Source organism: Ailuropoda melanoleuca, chromosome 10 (assembly GCF_002007445.2).
Source record: "Ailuropoda melanoleuca isolate Jingjing chromosome 10, ASM200744v2, whole genome shotgun sequence".
NCBI lineage: Eukaryota > Metazoa > Chordata > Mammalia > Carnivora > Ursidae > Ailuropoda > Ailuropoda melanoleuca.
This window is the reverse complement of record NC_048227.1, coordinates 6,834,652-6,854,651: the sequence shown is the minus strand read 5'-3', so window position 1 is coordinate 6,854,651 and position 20,000 is coordinate 6,834,652. Positions and strand designations below refer to the sequence as shown.

General features: G+C 60.7%; 3 protein-coding genes across 3 annotated transcripts; 2 read left to right on the top strand and 1 right to left on the bottom strand.

Annotated features, from left to right (window-relative positions):
• Window positions 1–98: 98 nt before the first annotated feature.
• On the top strand, window positions 99–10,435 carry LRCH4 (leucine rich repeats and calponin homology domain containing 4). The gene is given in 19 exon segments (XM_011234859.2): window positions 99–422; window positions 3,991–4,135; window positions 4,281–4,407; window positions 4,573–4,678; window positions 6,520–6,656; window positions 6,802–6,917; window positions 7,059–7,158; window positions 7,395–7,485; window positions 7,577–7,653; window positions 7,755–7,819; window positions 7,939–7,981; window positions 7,983–8,065; window positions 8,199–8,267; window positions 8,362–8,471; window positions 8,599–8,682; window positions 8,893–8,978; window positions 9,152–9,289; window positions 9,388–9,465; window positions 9,799–10,435. Coding segments are annotated over 19 exon segments (2,073 nt in total). The 5' UTR covers window positions 99–202; the 3' UTR covers window positions 9,997–10,435.
• A 921-nt stretch (window positions 10,436–11,356) lies between these two features.
• Window positions 11,357–12,973, top strand: SAP25 (Sin3A associated protein 25). The gene is made up of 6 exons (XM_019808007.2): window positions 11,357–11,578; window positions 11,755–11,855; window positions 11,949–12,055; window positions 12,153–12,306; window positions 12,425–12,522; window positions 12,602–12,973. Exons 1-6 carry the CDS (start codon window positions 11,433–11,435, stop codon window positions 12,887–12,889), a joined length of 894 nt encoding a protein of 297 aa, XP_019663566.2. The 5' UTR covers window positions 11,357–11,432; the 3' UTR covers window positions 12,890–12,973.
• Window positions 12,974–13,337: 364 nt separating this feature from the next.
• On the bottom strand, window positions 13,338–15,947 carry LOC100467269. The gene is made up of 3 exons (XM_019808005.2): window positions 15,253–15,947; window positions 13,905–15,028; window positions 13,338–13,530 (listed from the first exon to the last, which is right to left on the bottom strand). The coding sequence occupies exons 1-3, from the start codon at window positions 15,647–15,649 to the stop codon at window positions 13,483–13,485; spliced, it is 1,569 nt and encodes a 522-aa protein (XP_019663564.1). The 5' UTR covers window positions 15,650–15,947; the 3' UTR covers window positions 13,338–13,482.
• Window positions 15,948–20,000: the final 4,053 nt, after the last annotated feature.

Genomic DNA, 20,000 nt, shown 5'->3' with positions numbered 1-20,000 from the left:
CGCCTCACTCCGGAGCTGGAGTCTCCACCCCCCGGCGGGTTCTGATTAGCCAGTTCCGACGCGTCTCGGGGCCGCGATTGGTCTGCCAGGTCCCTGAGCCCGTTTCCTCCCCCTTGAAGCGACTACGGCGGCCCCAAGGAGGGGGAGGGGGAAGGAGGACGGCCGGTCCCGTCAGTCAGGCAGCGGGAGCCGCCGGGAGCGGATGGCGGCGGCGGTAGCGGCCCCACTCGCCGCCGGGGGTGAGGAGGCGGCGGCCACGACCTGCGTTCCAGGGTCTCCGGGTCTGCCCGGGAGCCGCAGTGCAGAGCGGGCCTTAGAGGAGGCCGTGGCCACCGGGACCCTGAACCTATCTAACCGGCGCTTGAAGCACTTCCCCCGGGGCGCGGCCCGCAGCTACGACCTGTCAGACATCACCCAGGCTGGTGAGTGCATCCGGCCCCGTACCCAGCCGGGACCCTTATTTGCATAGCCCCGCCCCTGGCTTGTTTCTCACCGGGCTCCGGAGTCTGGCCAGCTCCTTCACCTGACCGTCGGGGTTCTCGACCCCGCCGATTTGCATAAGCCTGCTACCTCCCCCTCCCCACTTTGAGAACTACCAGACAATGAACGCATTTCTCGTTTGCACGGAAAGCCCAGCGCCCCAGCCGAGCGTTGTGAAAATTGCCCGTCTTCTGCTCCTCTTTATTTGCATGTCTGCGCACCTGTAGAATGGTCCCGCCCCTCACCTGGTTGACTTATTTGCATGACCTCTTCAACCTCAGTTCTGATCGTTCCTTAAAGCAGCCCCCACGAGCCCCTCTTAGGACTCCTTTATCTTCCTCCACTTCGTCTCCCAGCTCTTTCCCCCCGTCCCCGTTCCACCGAGATCCGAGCAGCCTTAGGTCCCCCCTCTTCCCTAGGATTTGCCCCTAACAACCTGGTGTTTCTGTTTACTGTGCTTGTTGTCCCGCCCCCTAGGGTCGCTGGCCCTCTCCACTCTTCACCCAGCTAGCCTATGGGAAAGAAGCAAATCTTCCACCTCCCCTAACTGTTTTCTCCTCGAGCTCTTCCACCTATTATCCCTGACCCCCTTATCCGAGAGTCCTCCTCCTCCTTGCGTGTGAGGTCACTGTGGAGCCTGTGACCTCACAGGGACCCTGGAATTCCCATTTCAGCTTCTGCTTTCCCTAGGGGGAGGGACTTGAGGCAGTTGCTGAAAAGGAAGGAAATCTTATCTCCTAGCTAGGAGTGCTGGGAAGCTAGAGACTGTCCCACTGTCCATCCACTCCCCCATTCACAGATCCCTCTAATCATGCTCCCTTCTCCCTGGTGTCTCTTGATGGCAGGGTGCGGGGGAACTCTACCATGACAGGTGAGTCAGGCCTCAGCTGCTCAGGAGGCAACAACCTATGACCTTGGGCTGGCAGCTGGGGGGTGGAGATTGGGAGTGGGAAGGAGGACTGCATTCCCGAAGCCCCACCCCAGCCGAGCCCAGGGTGGGACTTGGGGCGGGTTGAGCGTCCTCCGTCCTTCGGCTGACACGACACAGCTCTGTGACTGCACAATTTCTTCTCCAGCAGGTGCCTCCTCACCTGTAAACACTCAAGTGGGCACAGACACTCTCTTTCCTCCACTGTTCTGGGGAGGACCAGTTTAAACCTCTCCACTCTTCTTGGTTTGCTGGGTAAACTCACTTGCCCACCATGCAGTGAGTGAGTTCAGGGAATGGGTGAGCCCCAGGAGCCATTCCTCTCCCTCTCAGTCTCCCCCAGCCGCCTAACCCCCAAGCTCCAGATTGACCTCAGCAGCTGTGTGACACTCGCCGTCTGTTCCCTTTCCCCTCCCCCCCTTGCTTGTTTTTTGACAAAGACCAAATGTTATTTACTTCCTTAGGGCTCTGCCTCTGTGAGTGGACTCCTGGGGAAAACTACCAAGAACTCCCTGGCCCCTCCCAGCTCCTACTCCCTCCCACCCTCCGCCCGCATTCCGCCTCAGGGTGCAGGCAGTTCAGAGTGAGCCTGTGTGTTTGAAACGGGAAAATCCCGGCTTCCTGAGGAGCTCTCCCTGTCCTGCTCTCCACGCAGAAATCCTGAATCCTTTCTGGGCCCAGGTTGTAGGCCTGGTGGGATCTATCTCACCCAGAACGTTCTCCTCTAACCCCTCTCCCCAAGCAGAATGCTTATAGTTTAGGGTGGAAAGGGGAAGTGACAGTCAGTGTTGCCCATACCCTGTCCTCTACACCTCCTTGCCCTCCAACCCATACTAAACACTTGGCAACACTGCGCCAAATAATTTGACCCCTCTCCTGCTTTCCCAACTCTTTCTGACTCATTGTTTTCCCTGCATATTTCCTATGGCCCAGGTCTCTGATAGCCCCTGGACTCTGTTCCTTGGGGCCCCTGAAAGTAGGATGAATCCTGAGATGGCGGGGAGGGGCGGCTCTCGCAAAGGAGAAGTGCAGCTCATTCTCTCACAGACCACATCCTGTGCCTCCTGTGCCCTGCCTCCGCCAGCCTGGGCTCCCTTCCGCTCCTAGCTTTTGCCCCCACCACTGCTTAGCCCATCTTGTCCTCTACCCCCTTCATCCACAGCATGCACGCTCACATGCGCACGCTCACGCACACACACACACATTTGTAGATGCAGGGAGACCAGGCAGGTGGATGGCCAACGTAGGAGGACTGCATCTGGCTGTCTCACCCTCTCGGGAACTTGGTCTTCTCCCTTGACGGGTCTTTTCTCTTTGCGTACCAGGGCTGTGAGCACAGAGGGAGAAAGACGGAGGCCTGGTGCATTGGGCTGTCATCTGCCCTGGTAAACATAGGGCCCACCAGAGACAGAACCTGACAGATTGTTTCTACTCCATTTCCTGTCACGAGACTCATTTCCTTGGGGGATATACCCTAGCTTCCCTCCCATCAGCTTTCACTCACCCCTTTCTGGGGAGGGCTGCCTAAGAAGCTCACCCAAGTTCTATTGCCAGGGACATCCCCCTGCAGGCACTGGGCCCCTCCCAGTGCAGGCGAGGAGAGGAAACAGAAACCCAGGCTTGCAGAGCTCTGAGCCGTTAGTGTCTCCAGACTGGCAGAAACCCCATGCCTGACTCCTCTCACTGGAGTAGCAAGCGACCACTTGAGATGAGGGGTGGTCATAGGGTTTTTGGTCCCTTCCTCCTTCCTCCTCACCCACACCAAGACACAGGCAAAAGAGCTGAGTGCCTAAAGCTTGGGTCCATAAGAGAGGAAGTAGAGGCGGGCCAGTGGCACTGGAAGAGGGTGGGAAGGAGGCCTGACCTGAAGAAGGTGTATCCAGATGGGGTGGGACCTGAGGACTCTGCTCCATCTCCAGCTTGGTCAGCTTGCCTTCCCCTCCTGATCCTTCAGAGTCTGTTCCTTCACAGACCCTTGGACCTGGCTTGCTGATCCCAGGGGCAATGGAGAATACATTGTCCAATCTGCCAGGAGTCTTACTTACCCTCTAGAGCCAGACTCTAATGACCCTTGATTCTCCCCTGTGTTGAAAAGAGGTTGAGGCTGGGGACAAGGCCCCTGAGGAGGGACAAAGAGGGTCAAGCTTTCTCAGTGGTCTGCCCGGGGGTACTTACCATATTCTTATCTCAAGCCTCCCAGCCCATTATCTTGCTGTTTTCTTTGGAACACCAGCCTTCTCTATGGAACAGCAGGAGCCACAAGAGTTCTAGAAGCCAGTCACCCTTTCCAGGGGCACCCTTCATTTGTGTATTTGAAGGTGGTGGTCATGGTTTGTCCTCCGAAGTCTGGGCTTCTCCAGCCCCATGACCCTATGGCCTTTGCTGCTCTGGTAATGCTTGGAATGCGCTCAGTTTTGCAGAAAGCTTTGTTCTCTCCGGAGAGCCCAGGTTTATAGACCTGATTCTTTAGGTCCAAGGGAGGGGAGGCGAACGGCTGGGCGGCTGGCTCTGGGAAAGTTCAGGGCCCTCCTGTCCAGGGCTGGGCCCGTCCACGGCTCTCCCCCGACACTTGGTTCCCCTAGACCTGTCCCGGAACCGGTTCCCCGAGGTGCCGGAGGCAGCCTGCCAGCTGGTGTCCCTGGAGGGCCTGAGCCTCTACCACAATTGCCTGAGATGCCTGAACCCAGCCTTGGGGAATCTCACAGCCCTTACCTACCTCAACCTCAGGTAGGGAGGCATGGCCAGGGGAGGGTGGGAGCTGCAAGTCCCAGTGCACAGCATCCTGAGCGCCCCTCCCAGTGCCCTGAGAATGAGGGCAACACTGGGCTGCCATGCCTGGGGAGTGAGCCCCATGCCTTTCTCCCTTCCACAGCCGAAACCAGCTGTCATCGCTGCCACCCTACATCTGCCAGCTGCCCCTGAGGGTGCTCATCGTCAGCAACAACAAACTGGGAGCCCTGCCTCCCGACATCAGCGCCTTGGGAAGCCTACGGCAGCTTGTAAGCACAGGGAGGAGGGCAAGAAGAGGGGCCATTGAGCCAGGCACCAGGGGCCTTTGGGGAGGTTGGGGAGAGGCACGGACCGAAGGAGGTGGCCGGAGACCGGGGGCAGTTTCTGATGCCCCTGGTCTCGTGGCTCGTGCCTTACTCCTTTCCTCATTGCAGGATGTGAGCGGCAATGAGTTGCAGGCCCTCCCGGCAGAGCTGTGTAGCCTCCCTTCCCTGCGGGACCTCAGCGTGCGCAGGAACCAGCTCAGTACCCTGCCCGATGGTGAGGAGAATGAAGATCTGGAGGGAGGAGGGGTGGGGGGGGAGTGTGTGTGTGTCTACACTGGAGAAGTCACAGACACTCTTCACAGAGCGTCACTGTCCTAGGTGCCCAGGGTTTTGCAGTGTATGAAACAAACTTAATTATTTGTTCTTGACCAGCAACCCCCTGAGGCTGGCAAAGCATGGGTTATTAGCTCTATTTTCACAAATGAGGAACGAGGCACAGAAAGGAGAGTGGGTAAGTGTGTTGGCTCCCTGTAGAATCCCAAGGTTGGAAGGGGCCTTCGGGGTCACCCAGGGTCATCCCTCACCCAGTGGGAGCTCTCAGGCAGCTGAGTCAGATGATGCCCTGTGCCTCCTTTGCAAAGATTCTGAGTCTGTGGGGCCACAAGCTGGAGCCCAAGCAGCCCCCAGCCCCACTTTAACGAGCTAAGTGTGATGCACCCCAACACTTGATAGCCTCTGCTCCAAAACAGCCACCCTTCCCTTATTCAGCCAGCGTTGTTGTGTGCGTCCTGGTTTTAGGTGGGGGTCAGGTAGATGTGAGTGATGTCACTCACACCTGGGGCCAACTCTGAAAACGTATGGGCTTCGTGGGGAGAGACGAGTGGAGAGAAGTGCTAGAACAGGACACGGAAAAAGCTGCAGGAGCTAGAGGGAGGCATGTGGCTCTGCTCGCGGAGCTTGAGGAAGACTTCGCCCCAGAGGCGTGGCAGGAGCTGACCTGTGAAGGAAAGTTCTCCTTCCTTCTGCATCCCAGGCAGAGGAAACCCATGTGCAAAGCATGTGGGTGGGAGGGAGCACCGTCACGCACAGATGTGGTGAGAAAGGCAAGCCAGCGCAGGTGGGAAGGCCCGGAGCCGTGCTCATCTTGGTTTGAAAGAATAAGAGAGGGGAGTCAGGTGGTCACCCGTTTTCTCTGGGCTCCCCCTACTCCTACTCTGGCCCTCTTTCCTTCTAAGTCGGTAGCAGTATAAACAAGCATTTGATCAGGGTGTGCTCTGGGCCATAAGAGAGACCCTAGCAAAATGCCCTGGGGACACGAAGGAGCAGTGCATTCGAGCATGAGTGTCTGGAAAGATTTCATGGATGAGGCAACACTTGAGCTGAACTTTGAAAGATAGTCACAAAAATGAGTGCCCCAGCTGGGCAAACAGCATGTGGAAAGGTCCAGAAGCCGAGGGGCTGGAGGGTTGTCTGATGTGTGAGGGTGGGCAGTGAGATGGGAAATGTGGGCCATGCCAGATCATGAACACCGTGAGTGCGCTGGGCCCGGGGGTGGTGACTGTTATTCTGTGTCTCCAGTCACCATTCATCCAACTGTGCCTGTTTGAGGAGTAGAAAAAGGCACCCTTTCCTGCGGGTGGGCACAGCCTTGCCGGGGGCGGGGGGGTGGAAGGGCCTAGCTAGTAAAGTTCGGGTGGGGTTGCAGGCCCCTCCTGCCTGGGAGCCTTTGTGCAGGGCACAGTCGGCTCACCCTCAGCAGCCTTGGCTGCAAGTCGTGGAAGGTGTTTGAGCCGTGCACTGCTGCAGTCTGGTTTGGGTCTTGTGATGGTCACTTGGGGATGAAGGAACAGTTGAAGTATGGAGCGGGCAGGGTGGGGTAGAGGAAGAAAAGCACATGAGATGGGCAGGAGCTAAGGGAGGGGAGGCCTGGATGTGGGCCCAATTTGAACAGGAAGGGAAGCAGGGAGGTTATTCCTGGGGAGGGCCCTCAACCAGCCAGGCCAGAGGACGTGGTCGACCCAAGGGTGGCAAGTGGGCCAGAGCAGAGGGCAGAGGAAGTGAGCACAAGGCCCCACCCTTGGGCAGGCTCCTGACTCTTCCCTCACCCACCCCCAGAGCTGGGGGATCTTCCACTTGTCCGCCTGGATTTCTCCTGTAACCGTGTCTCCCGCATCCCGGTCTCCTTCTGCCGCCTCAGGCACCTGCAGGTCATTCTGCTGGACAGCAACCCCCTGCAGAGCCCACCGGCTCAGGTGAGGGGTGGGTGTGGGCTAGACCATGGGGACAGGGCTGAGAATGGGTAGGAGTTGGGAGGTGAGTCCCTTTAGTAGCCAGGCAGGATCTGGGGGAGCCCCCTTCCTTTCCCTTCACCCCTACCACGTGCCTCCTTATACCTAGATCTGCTTGAAGGGGAAACTTCACATCTTCAAGTACTTGTCAACAGAAGCTGGGCGGCGTGGGGGTTCTGCACTGGGGGACCTGGCCCCTTCCCGTCCCCCGAGTTTCAGTCCCTGGTAAGTCCCAAGTGGGAAGGAAGGAAGCCTCTGGTTACTCACTGCCCCTTCTTGGCAGCACGGACTCCATGGTTTTTGGTGGGAAGGTGAGAGGGGTTGCTGCCCAGTACTGACTGACTAGCTCTCCCTGGTCGGCACCAGCCCTGCTGAGGACTTATTTCCGGGACGTCGGTACGATGGCGGGCTAGACTCAGGCTTCCACAGCGTTGACAGTGGCAGCAAGAGGTGGTCTGGAAATGAGGTAAGGGCCTCCTTTCCACAAGACGTTGGGGGTCTTGGCCCCAGGGGAGAACCTCTGAGTCAGGACCCTTTGCTTGGTGCCTCTGAATATCAGAGTGACTGTTGATGTCCGGAGTGGTCTTCTTCCCTTGCCCAAGTATCTTGGGGAAGGGCTGGCTCAGCGGCAGACCCCAAGGGCATGAACCCCAGGAACCCCCAGCACTACAGAGCAGCTCTCTCCCATTCTTGCGTTTCTAGTCAACAGATGAATTTTCGGAGTTGTCCTTCCGGATCTCGGAGCTGGCCCGTGAGCCTCGGGGGCCCAGGGAGCGGAGGGAGGACGGCTCTGGTGAGTGGTGGGGTCAGGGGAAGGGGTCTCGGGTATTGGACGAGTGCCTGAAGTCCCCCAAATGCTTGCTGACGTGCCCTGGCCTCCCCAGCTGACGGAGACCCTGAGCAGATTGACTTCATTGACAGCCACGTGCCTGGGGAGGACGAGGAGCGAGGCGCTGCTGAGGTGAGCATCCAGCCCCTGGCTGTGTGGCCTGTGGCAGAGGGAGGGAGCCGGCGCAGCCTTGGAGGAACCCTCCCTCGACCCCTCTGCTGCTCTTTCCTTAGGAGCAGCGGCAGCCGCCAGAATTGAGCCCTGGGGCAGGGGATGCAGAGAAGGCACCAAGCAGCAGGTAGCCCAGAGCCACCTAAGCCAGCACCTCCTCCCTTTACTCCTCCCCCCCCCCACCCCGGGCCCTCCCTCCTCTCCCTGGCCTGGCTTGGCCTCACTGGTCCTGCCTCTGCCCCTCAGGCGGGAGGAGCCAGCTGGGGAGGAGCGGCGGCGCCCCGACACCCTTGCAGTTATGGCAGGAGCGGGAGCGGCGGCAGCAGCAGCAGCAGCAGCACAGTGCGGTGTGGGGGGCCCCCAGGAAGGACAGGTATGGGCAAAGGGGCAGGATTGGGGGGCAGCCCTGGGGATGAGTGGAAACGAGCCCTCATAAGCTCCTCTGCCCCTCGGGGTTGGCGGTCCTCTGCCTGCACTGCTGACCCCACATCTCCTTCATTTTCCAGTTTCCTGAAGCTGGGGATCAGGGCCGCTGGTGGAGGTGCCGCTGCCTCGTCTGCTCAGGCCTCCTACAAGTATGTGTCCTCCCAGGGTCCACCTCCCCGAGCTCTGGCACCACACGCTGTCTCCCTGCCCATCCCCTCTAATTCGCTTTCTGTCTGTCCTCAGCGGCATGCCTAAGTCCAATGCCACCCAACTGGGAGCTTCTGGAGGGCAGGGAGCCCCTGTCCCCGCCCCCGCCCCGACCTCCCAGGAGCCCCTTCCTGCAGCTGGACCAGGTGGGACAGAGACTTGGGGAGGAGGACGGGGGGCTGTGTAGGTGGGGGGGCTGGGGCCTGGCGGCCTGAGGGAAGAGTGGGACTCTGAGGGGTGTCTTTTCTCACCGTCCCTGGCTCTGGCCCCCAGCAACAGTGCCTGCTCCCCGGCCACTCGGCTCCATTCAGAGACCAAACAGCTTCCTCTTCCGTTCTTCCTCTCAGAGTGGCTCAGGTGGGTTTCCCCTATCCCCAGTGCTAACCCAGCCCTCACCCCTGGGCTGCAGACACCCCTTCTGGCATGGGAGTTCTCTAGTCTATTGTCCCTTTGTGTTGAAAATCCCACAAGCGCAGAGGCAGGAGATGTGGGTGCCAGACACCGCGACCCAGCTTGGAAGTCGGCGGTGGGTGGTAGAGAAAGCCCACATTCCTCCTCCTTCTCCAGGCCCTTCCTCGCCAGACTCTGTCTTGAGAGCTCGGCGATCCCCCCAGCTTTTGGATGAGAAGGAGCTGACGGCACAGCTGCGCCAGGTAAGAGAGGTGGGATCTGTGGGGCCAGGCAGGGTGGGGGGCTGGGGGTGTGCTCGGCCTCCTCGAGTTTCCTGGCTTCCTGCCGCACTCTGTGGGTGCTTCCACTGAGATACAAGGGGCAGGCGGGAGTCCCCACTGATGCTGACCCCTCCCCCCACCCTCCTGCCTCCCAGGTCCTCGAGTCAAGGCTGCAGCGGCCCCTGCCCGAGGACCTGGCAGAGGCTCTGGCCAATGGTGTCATCCTGTGTCAGCTGGCCAACCAGCTGCGGCCCCGCTCCGTGCCCTTCATCCACGTGCCCTCCCCTGCTGTGGTCAGTTGGGTTCCAGGGCAGGAGGTAGGGGATGGGACAGAGGACTGCCGGGCCTCTCCCTTACTCTCTTCTCTTTTTCCTTCCTTGCACTCCCCCAGCCAAAACTTAGTGCTCTCAAGTCTCGGAAAAATGTGGAGAGTTTCTTAGAAGCCTGTCGAAAAATGGGGGTGCCTGAGGTATGGGGGGTATGTTCTCGGGAGCCCAGGGCTTCTCCCTACTATAAAGAGCGGTGACGTCCTGGGCTCAGCTGAGCAGTCCGCGTGGGTGACAGGGTTCCATTCACAGGGGTGTCTGCTCCCCAGAAGGAAGCATGTCCACAAGTCCCCGTCCTGCACGCCTCCCTGCCCTGCATGCCTCCCTTCCCTGCACGCCTCCCTTCCCTGCACTCCGCATGTTGGCATGGCTCAGGCCCTGGCACGTGAAGGCAGGGGGTGGGAAGGATTGTCTTGCTGCTGCTGCTGACGTCTGCTCTTTGTCCTTGTCCGTCTGTCCCTACTCTCCCTTCCCAGGCTGACCTGTGCTCGCCCTCAGATCTCCTCCAGGGCACCGCCCAGGGGCTGTGGACCACTCTGGAGGCTGTGAAGCGGGTGGGGGGCAGGCCCCCCCCGCCCCTCTGGCCCCCCTCTGGTCTGGGCGGCTTCATCCTCTTCTACGTGGTCCTCATGCTGCTGCTCTGTGTCGTCTACACTCGGCTCCTGGGTTCCTAGGACCTGAAGTCACCCTTTCTCCCGCCCCCTCGCCCTATTTCTATTTATGACTCCTGTGCGACCCCGGTCCCTACCAGTGGTGCCTTCGGCCCCTACCAAAGACACTAGTGAACCCCCCTCCCCTCACAGACAGTGACCTCAGAGGCCCCACTCTGGTGCACCCAGACCCTGGGCCCCCAGCCTCTGGCCACCCTCCTGTAGCCCCTTCCCTTCCCTCACTTCTCAGTGCTGATGGTGCCTTCATTCCCTGCAGGCCCTGCTCTCTGCTCCCTCAGGGGGTAGATCTCAACCTTCCTCCTTGTGCCGTCCCTCCCCACTGTCCCCCCATTGTTATGGGGAACTAAATTATCTATATTTTGTAGAGAGAACTCTATATTTGTAGGGGATGCGGGGGCCCAGGCTGGGTTCCTGTCTCTGTGTATAAATTGTACAGACTGTGGCCGCCTCTGTGTCTGTGTGTTTACGTCTGCTCCTGCTGTGGCCGGGCCCAGACCTGGCCGTGCCCCTGGGCTCTATTTGTCAGCCTGCCTCTTCCAGCATTTCCATCTGGAAATGACAGGTCTCTTCTCCCCTGAGCATTGGCCCCCTGTGTCATCGCCCTTCTGTTACCTGCTGGCAGCTTCCTTGCATCTCATTTGTCCCCAAGCTGTGTCCAGGGTGCCCCTGACCTTTGCCACGTCCACCTCGAAGGGCCATCCTGTCAGCCCCGTTTGCCCGGGCATCTTTAGGGTTTCTCCCACCCTGCCCTCTGAGAAGGGCAGGGAAGCCAGAGAACAAGGTGACAAGGGGAACTTAACCTGGGCCCCTCCCCCCAGGAGTCCCTGTGCCAGCCCCATCACATCCTGGAAGAGGAAGGGGCCCCGGGAAGGGGCCTCCCCTACATCGCTGCTGTCATCCACGCACTGCTGGAACGGCCATAGGGTTCAAGGTCGGGGTGCAGGGCTCCGACCTGGCCGGGAACCCAGGAACAGAGAAGACAGTCGCGCCCGGGCTCTGCTCCCTAGCAAGGACTCGGGTGAGGGCGGCCTCGGGCTTGGCCCTGTTCGTTGGGCGCCCCTCGGCCCGCCCGAGGCGTTGGAAACCGGCCAGCCCAGCAAGGCACCTGGCCGCCTCTGGGTGTGGCCGAGGGTCTGGGATAGAAGCCGGGCGCCGGATGTTGTGTCAAGTGCAATAAAGAAGCCTGGCCGTCTAGGTTGCCCCTCGGGTGCGTGTGTGCGTGCGTGCGTGTGTCCGTCCGCGAATGAACGCGGCGCATCGCGGGGAAGGAAGCGCCTCCACGTCGGCGTCGGGGTTCCGCAGCTCGGCGCACGGGGCGCCGCTCCTCCGTGTGGGACGGCGGGCCGCGCGCGGACCGCCNNNNCGAGGTGGGAGGCCCGGGGGGCGCCGGACGCGGGGCCCAGAGCAGCTGCCCCGCGCCGCCCTCCCCTAGACGCGGCATGTTGCCCCGGCCGCCTCCGCTGCGGGACGCGGGCAAAGAGCAGGCGCGCGAGGAACGAGGCCCCTCGGCGGGCAGTGACCCCGGCGAGGCCTGGACCTCTGGAGAGGACGCAGTGGGGGAGCCAGGAACTCCCCCACAGGACAGGTGAGGGGCCCCGCCTCAGGGAAATCTGGCCGGGGGCCCACCGTGTGAGGAAATCTCAGTGCCCACACGGAGGAACGGGTGCGCTCACACTCCCTGGCCTAGGCACCCTCGGCCCTGCCTCAGAAATATAACGGGTGAGGCTGTGACGGGGCCACCTCCGTACCTCCCCCTCCCAGCCCGCAGCCCCGCTCCCGAAGGCCTTCCTGGACCCGGAGAGAGCAGCTGCTGCCCCGGACCCCCCCGGGCCTGGCTGCCGAGCATTCCCCCGGAACCCCGGGTAGGTACAGGCCTTGCTGCCTCTACGCCCCCCCCCCACACCTTTCCACCCACTCCTGAGCCTGTTTTAATCTCTTCAAGTGCCCCCCCCCAGTTGCCCTTCCCCCCCGGATGGCCTGGGAGGTGGCCCCGTCAAGGATGACCATGCTAGCACCGTGGGACCCCAACTACAAGGCTACAGCAGGACCTCGGCTGGTGTGGGTGAGTTGGGAGTATCTCCTGCCCTGGCCTGGGAATGGGGCAGGGGTGCCCAAGGAGGGGACAGAAGCTCCAGTGATCTTTCCTGCCCCTTCCACAGGGGCCCAGCTGTGCGTCCGGCGCCTCCTTCTCAGGCCGGACCTTGTGTCATCCCTCCTTCTGGCCACTATATGAGGCAGCCTCGGGCCGGGAGCTCAGGCCCCTGGTCCCAACAACAGGTCACCAGAATGGAGAGCATGCGCCCAGGGATGCAGGTAGTTGGCTTGGCCCCCTAGGTCTGTAGGTGCCCTGCATGAGCTCCTCAGGGAGCCAGTGCAGCCCTCGCTGGTGTGGGAGCCCCAGCCTGCTGCCCTACCAGCTTCTCCTCTCCAGGGTACCCAGTGATGTGCTGTGAAGATGTCTTTCTGTCGGACCCGCTGCTGCCCTGTGGGCAGCGTGTTCCTCTGTACCTGTCGGAGGCCTCTCAGCAGGTGAGTGCAATTCCTGCCCTGGCCTCATGCTAGTCCTGCAGGGCTTAGGAGGAGACACTTCTCCCTTCTCTCTCCTCAGGTCATGGGCTCTCTGAAGCTGCTGCTCCCACCTCCTATCATGTCTCCCTGGGTCCTCCGCACCCCATCCCCGGGCTGCTCCACTGCCTGGCTTAGTGGGCCTGAGCTGATCGCCCTCACGGGCCTCCTGCAGATGAGCCAGGGGGCTCCGAGACCTGCCTCCTCGGGAGCTCCCACGGCCCATGCTGGCCCCCCAGACCCTGTATCTGACCACCCAGGCCCCAGTGGTGGCCCTAGCTGTTCTCACTGCACTAACCCATCTGTCCCACGAACCCCAGATGCCCATTGAACATAGCTCTTCTGTGAGCAGAGTGGGTCCCCTACTTCCCCAGGCAGGTTCTGTTGATAATAAAACAGTGTTTTGGTTTGCAAACAGGCTCCTTGTAGCAAGTGAGTAGCAGAGTGGGGCATGGAGACGGGGATGGGGTTTCTTCCTCTACGTGGCTTAGGCGGTCCTCCCCTCAAATTCTCGTTACTCATTGGTCAGCCCTGCAGCGGCGCAGGGAAACCCATGGACCTAAGACCTTTCCAGGCTGACCAAGAAGGGCCACTTTAATAGGGCAATAGAGTGGGGAGTGGTCCACGGTACAGCATATGGAAGCAAGAAGTCCATCAGCTTCTCCAGGCTCCAGAGAAGGGAGGATTGTGTGAACACATGGCTGGCCCTGGAAAAGGGAAATTAGGGAGGAAGGGAGCGGCACAGCACTTTTGGGAAGCAGTAGAGGTAAGATGCCTGGTACTTCAGCCCTCTTGCTCTGGGGCCCGGGGACAGGGAACTGGTTCTGTGGCTGGAAGGAGACACAAGGCACTTGGCCCTGCAGCTGCGGGGGAGGGAGGAGCAGGTCCCACTCCAGAGAGTGGGGCAGCTCTTTGGAGGCAGGGTCAGGGGCCAAGGTTGACCTGAGACTCTGGAGTGATGCTGCAAGAACTCTGCCAAGAAAGAAAGGATCAGGGCTTTGACTGAGAAAGCCTGGAATTCATAGGGGTTTGTGGGTAGGAAGTGGGGGAGGGTGGTTCTAGAATTTTTTCCCTTAAAAGAATCCAGCTTCTTGGGGAAACTTTTCTGAAGAATTCCCAGGTACCACATCTGGAAGTGGTGGAGTGGGGAGCAGGCCCTAAGGGGCTGCTCAGAGCTTCTGCAAGTTGCAGGTCCTTGGGGGCCTGAGAGCCCCTCTACTTTGGGAACGGGTGGGGGGGTTTGAGGGGAGCAGGCAGGAAGGCATTCATAATTTTACCCGTTTTCTCTCCCCTCCTCCCCATCCATCCCTCAGCTAGACAGGGTGGGGCTGCCCATGTCTCCTCACCGGAGCCTCTCTGAGGTTTTGGAACTTGATGCGGGCATAGCTGTGCTGGCGGTTTGTGCTGGACCCGGGAGCGTTGCCTCGAGCCTCCAGTGGAGGGATCAGGTCCAGGTCGACATAGTTGAGGCGGCTGTTGTGGGGTTCTTGTATGGCAGTGCCCATTCCTAAGTAGTCCGGAGCCATGTACTTGATACACACGTACTCCCCAGCTAGCTCTGAGGGTGGCTGCAAGGAGGGGTGAGTCCTTGCTGGTCCCCAACGTTCCCTAATGCTGCGAGAGGGGCCTTGGAAGGAAGGTCCAGGCTCCCAGGCCCCCAGCTTATAGGAACGGGGCAGGGAGCTCGAGGACAAGGACCCCCGCGAAAAGCGGCTCATGGGCATGTATTTGGTGACCCCGCAACGTTGGAGCGGGTCGTGGGGAGCGGCATGGGCAGAAGTCGCAAGGCCACGGGATGCCATTACCATGTAGCCACCTGCTTCGCCACCTCCCATGGGTTCGTAGTCGCTCCCGGCTCCCATGGCTGCGTAGCCCCCTTCCCGCACCAAGTCCTTGGGGAGCAAGGCTGCCGTTGCCAGCGTCTTGCGGGTTGCTTTCCCGCTCCTCTCCCCCAGGCCCCCGAGATGGCTCAGGCCGCTTGACTGGGCTGCCAAGGCCAGGGTCGCATAAGGTTGGGAGGCAGAGGGTCTGTAAGCGCTCGTGGGGGCATCCCTTGGCAGTGGCTCAGCCCTGCCACTGGCACTGCCATCCCCGAGTCGCTTCATGGCGGCCAGTACGGTCTCGTGAATGCTTCGGGCCACCACCGCGTCGGGCGCCTGGAGCCACAGCTCCCCGGGACCCGTGGGCGCCAAGCGGCCGAGCTCCAGGAAGAAGAAAGAGTCTGCGTGGCCGCAGAGGCGCACACTGAGCAGGGACAGGCGCAGGGCGGGCGGCGAAGCCTGGGTGTCCCCAGAGCCTCTGCCTTTGGGCTTCCGCAGCAGGCTCAGCACCCCCGAACCCAGGCACAGGCGGTAGCGGCCGCTGCCCAGGCCTGGTGTTCGCCCCAGTCCCTTGGGCCGCAGCATCACGGGCCAGACGTCCTGAAATGGAGCGAGAATCCAGGCGCCGGGGTCCTCGTGGAAGCTGGGACCTGGAGAGACAGGGGGCTGGTCACAGGGGGCTCCTGGGCCGTGGGGTTGGAGTTACTGTGCCCCGAGAACTAAAAACATGTAAACGCTTCATGTTTGAACTTGCTGTCGGAGGCTTACGGGGAGGGACAACCCACAATAAACTAAACTCGCGATCACCTACCCCCTGGCTCCCGGCCTCCCGGCCCCCCGGCCCGGCTCCGCCCGCCCGGTGCTCTGGCCTCACCGGCGGCCGCGCTCGCCTCGAGCAGGGCGCTGTACCACGCCTGCTGCTCCGCCTCGCAGGCCGCCGCCACGCCCAGGCTGCGGTCGCGCGTGTAGAGGACGATCAGGTGGCGCTGGCGAGCGTCCACGCGCTTGCTGATGGTGCACGCACCCGCCAGGCTCACGCTGAGCTTGGGCGGCGCTTGGCCGGCACGGAACTTCTTCTCGCTCTCGTAGCACTCGAGGCGTGGTGGGTCGGCTCGGAGCACGAAGAAACGGCGGCGCTGGGACTTCTGCTTCCGCAGGTGGCCGCAGAGCCGCACGTCAGCGGGACAGGCCCAGGGCCGCGGCAGAACCAGGGGCAGGTCGGCGGGCTCGGACTCCCGGGCCGCCATGGGGCCACGGCCTCCCGGCTTCATCCCTGGCCAAAGGCAATATAGTGGCCGGAGTGTAGGGGCTGAGACTCAGCAGAGGTGGGGTGGAGGTGGCGGTCTCCGGGGAGGGGGGCAGCGTCCTGACACTATCCGCCACCCGTCTTGATGCCCAGCCTCTCACCCCTGCTCCGGACTTGAAGTTTGGTGCAGGGGGTCTGCGGTGGCTCCTCACTGCGCGCAGCGTGTGCCCAGTGGCTGCCCGGTGGCCTGTGACAAGCGGGGCTCTAGCGGCCTCCTCCGACGCTCGACCCCGGCTGGCTCCCCGCGCCTCCCGTCGCCTCCAGCCCCCTCCCTCCCTTTGCCGACTGCTCCAGAGTTCCCACCCCCGCGAGGTTAACCCTCGCGCGCCCGGGGCGCTGGACGTCGGGCGGTGGGAATGAAGTCTGATTGGGAAAGTCTGGGAGAGGGGGCCTCCACCCCACCCCAAACACCCTTGGGCTGGGATTGCAGGGGCGGGGAGTGTGTGGGCGTCTCCACGGATCTGAGCTGACTGCTAAGGGAGCCGCCAAGTGAGGCCAATGTGAGTGGAACTGGGTGAGGAGGAGAACGGGCTGGAGGCGGAGTCCTGGCAATTAGGCGACGGCCCTTACAGCCGTGCTGCCTTCCGTTCTCCGCCACTCCCCACTCGGGCTCCAGGCGTCCAGCACCTGTGACCCCGCCCCTGCCCAATGGGTCTATACTCTTCCTTCCCAAGCCAACCTAGTTGCCAGGGCCACCAAGCATTGGGCTGTGCTGATTTCAGAAGAGCTGGAGGTTCAGATTCTCTCTGGGTTTAGGGTGATAGCAGGGGTCTTCGGATTAGTTAGCTTTTGGATTGGTCCCTGTGCATAGACCATTTACCACCAGAATTCCAGTCAAGGGGCCCCTGAAGGAGAACCTGTGAAGAAACCATCTCTCACGGGCACTTCCCTCTCACTGCCCTTGGCCCCTTCTCACCGCCACTGTCCAAAAATGCCACGATGAGCCCGCTGAAGGCTCTGATTAGAGGTGCAGACTCTCTGGTGGGGGTACCCTAAAGATTTTGAAACAGGTTTGGGATTCATTTTATACCCTTCTGATCCTTTCAAGGAACACAAGACTCCTGCAGGGGGTGATGGCGCTGGTCACTGCACATTCTGCAAGACACACCAGGAGTTGACGCATGCGTGGGAGCCTTAGAGCTTTGTGCTATCACTGTCATGGCAAGTCAGCTAGCTAAAGCGAAGGGGGGAGATGAGGGTTGAAGAGGGGAAGTGGGCAACCGAGGCCCCTGTTAAAGATGGCATCCGGGGAGGAGGAGATATAACAAGAGTCCTGAAGCAAGGGAATCCTGTTTTCTGTCTCAGATTAGTCCCAAGGCCATGACAGGCTGAGCTGGGAGGGCAGGGCTTCCCACCCATGCTTCTGCATTTCCCAGGCCTGTAAGGAAGGGACTCTTCTGGAATACTGGGGAAGCCAATGGTGCAGTGTGCGTGCAAGCTAGGATCCTTGAACATCTTTTCAAGGGTCATGTTGAGAGTGAGATGCATGGAACCAACCAGCACGGTGAGGATGGGCGTCTGGCTAGTAGGCAGGTGGTGCCCAGGGCCCCCACCAAGTGCATCCGGGTCAGCCAGACCTTCCCAAGGTGCAGGGGAAGTGCCGGCAGCTCATGCGTGCACTGGGGCACTGGCAGCCACCGCTATTGGTGGGTATTGGCCAGGGAGAGGCAGGTACGCGATAGGTCTATAAGCAGCCACCAAAACAGAAGTATGTTCAAGGCCACTGCCTCCCGTACCGTGTGCAAAGCAACAAGCAAAAGTGATCTGCAGGACCCTCCCCTCCCCCCCCCCGCCCCCGCTTGGTGCTGCATCCACAGGGCACAGGACCTGCTGTGCTCCTGGCCTGGAGCCTTACTCTCCAGGCTTGATTTGAAGCTGCCCACAGGTGGGCCTCTTCATCCCTACTGCTTCCCAGTCCCCATCAACCAGGCCACCGTGCAGCACCCCAGTCCTTGTGAAATCACAGCTGCATCAGAGAGACCAGCTCCAGACCCCCTTGTGTCACTGAACCCCTAAGTGCTGGGTACAGACGGAGCAGGAAGGAGTAGGATCTGAGCACCTGGGTCTGGGCAAGCAGCAGTGGCAGAGTGGGCTGGCAGTCAGTGCCAGGTGATTTAGCCTGCTGGGTACCAGGAAGAGCCTGGAGCCAAACAACTGGCCTAATCAGTTGCCCTAGCAACACCATTGCCCTTGGCCCTACCCAGATGAGATTTATTTTAGCCTGTTGCCCTGGTAACTCCAGTGGCTCCCCAGGGACAGGAAGTGGCAGAACCTCAGCTCTGCAGGGTGAGAACACTTCCCCCAACTGAGGGGTCTACCTGTGCACCCCTCCGCTGGGTGCAGGGTAGCCCTGGGATGGAATCTCCACATTCTAAATCCCTATGGAAGAATCTTGTTACCAGTGACAGGAACCTGCAGGGATGAGACTGGGGTACTAAGGCTGGGCTATTCCCGTCAGCCCCTCCCTCCACCATCTGGAATTCTCCCCACTCTGTGGAGGGGGATGCAGGGACAGCCTCCATCTCCTTCCTTCAGCCTCTCCCCACCATGGCTCCCAGGCTCCAATGTGGAGGGAATGGAGTTCTTCACAGTGGTCCTGGGGACTGGCTCCTGCATTCACACCCACAGGGGCAGGTGACCTGCTGGAGGCTGGGGCCAAGCCAGAGGCCTCTTTGTCTGCAGAGCATAGTCACAGTGTCAGCTGCTTGGTCAGAAGCCCAGGGGGAGCCTGGGTGAGCTCCACGGTGTGCCTGCATCTCCACGGTTTCCCTGCAGCGGGGATCCGACGTGTAACCACCGGACAGGGCCGTGCAAGGATGTGCTGGGGGCGAGGTAGGAGGAACACAGCCCAGTCATTAAGACATTTTCTAGCAGGCCAGGGATTTTTCCATTCTTTGCTGCTCGCCTGGATACAGGAGGCCCCACGGAGGCGGCACCGTGGCTGCTCCGTGCCAGCAGAGGCAGCTGCGGTCCTCATCCTGGCCTATGCCCAGGGAACTCGGGCTTTCTGTCCTGGCGTTGGAGGCTGACCCAGCGTAACTCCCTTGGCTGGAGCTAGCTGGAGTCCTTGCTGGACAGCGTGCCCCGGGGCGCAGGGAGGGGGACTGCAGGGAGGTCCTGGGCCCCGACACCAAGCAGTAAGGAGATCCTTGGGAAACGGCAGGAGTGTGACCAGGAGCGTGACTGAAACTCGCAGCAAGGGACTTTCAATTTCACCTCCAAACCTCAGTGCTTTTGGTTGGGAAAGGGAGCTGGAGGTCGGGGTGGGGGGGGAGGCCCCTCCTGCTCCTACACAGCAGACCAGCTTCCTCCCCTTCCTGGCTCTAAGCAGAGAAAATGGGAAACAGAGACAGGGACAGAGAGGTAATCAAGGGGGTCAGAAAAATACTGGGGGGGCGCCTGGGTGGCATAGCGGTTAGGGCGTCTGCCTTCGGCTCAGGGCGTGATCCCGGCGTTACGGGATCGAGCCCCACATCGGGCTCCTCCGCTGTGAGCCTGCTTCTTCCTCTCCCACTCCCCCTGCTTGTGTTCCCTCTCTCGCTGGCTGTCTCTATCTCTGTTGAATAAAGAAATAAAATCTTTAAAAAAAAAAAAAAAGAAAAATACTGGGAGAAGGGGGCAGAACATGAAAAATCCAGGGATGGTGGTTCACCCTAGGAGCTCCACCAGGCAATGGAAGGAGGGAAGGGGCTGAGAGGATGGGAACACAGACCCAAGACAGGATGGGTTCTGAGCCTTGCAAAGGTGGGGAGGCCACGCCTGGCTGGGCAAATAGCAGCAGCTAGAAATATTTCTAGAGAAGTCCTCAAAGTAAATAAAGTGATAACACAGTCCCCACCTCTCCTTGCCGTTCTGCTGTTAAAGGTCATTGGGTGGAAAGACCCAGAGAATCCCAGGAATGAACAGCTGAAGGGCCAGAGTCCCTGTGCAATGCAGAAAAGGGAGGAACAGTCTCCTGACAGCAAGGCTGAACGCTGGGCCTCTCCTCTACCACGTGAGGTGTTTAACCCACACTGGCTACCTTGTCACCACACAAACAGCCCAGACACCACGGCTGTTCACACAACACCCTCAGGTGAACATAGTCTGGGGAGGGGCCGAGGGTGCGCTGACCTGGGAGCCGTCTGCTCCTGTACTCGGGTCCCACCATTTCCGTCTCAGTCCCATTCCTCCTCCGTCCACTGGCCCTCCCGGTGGGAGTCACCCCCTTGCTGCGGCCACCTGACTCCCACTGCCGGCTCCACTGCTAACCAGGACTCCGGCTCTTCACTGACCCAGCAGTCACACTGAGGCCCCTAAAACTAACCCAAAGTGAG

What these genes read in the sequence shown, in the direction of transcription:
- LOC100467269 (XM_019808005.2), bottom strand. Translation starts at nt 15,649, where the DNA reads ATGAAGCCGGGAGGCCGTGGCCCCATGGCGGCCCGGGAGTCCGAGCCC. An exon ending in CGAGGCGAGCGCGGCCGCCG is followed by an intron (nt 15,029 to 15,252) that starts GTGAGGCCAGAG and finishes CTGTCTCTCCAG; the next exon opens with GTCCCAGCTTCCACGAGGAC. An exon ending in AAAACCTCAGAGAGGCTCCG is followed by an intron (nt 13,531 to 13,904) that starts GTGAGGAGACAT and finishes CTTTCTTGGCAG; the next exon opens with AGTTCTTGCAGCATCACTCC.
- SAP25 (XM_019808007.2), top strand. Translation starts at nt 11,433, where the DNA reads ATGTTGCCCCGGCCGCCTCCGCTGCGGGACGCGGGCAAAGAGCAGGCG. An exon ending in GGAACTCCCCCACAGGACAG is followed by an intron (nt 11,579 to 11,754) that starts GTGAGGGGCCCC and finishes TCCCCCTCCCAG; the next exon opens with CCCGCAGCCCCGCTCCCGAA. An exon ending in GCATTCCCCCGGAACCCCGG is followed by an intron (nt 11,856 to 11,948) that starts GTAGGTACAGGC and finishes GCCCCCCCCCAG; the next exon opens with TTGCCCTTCCCCCCCGGATG.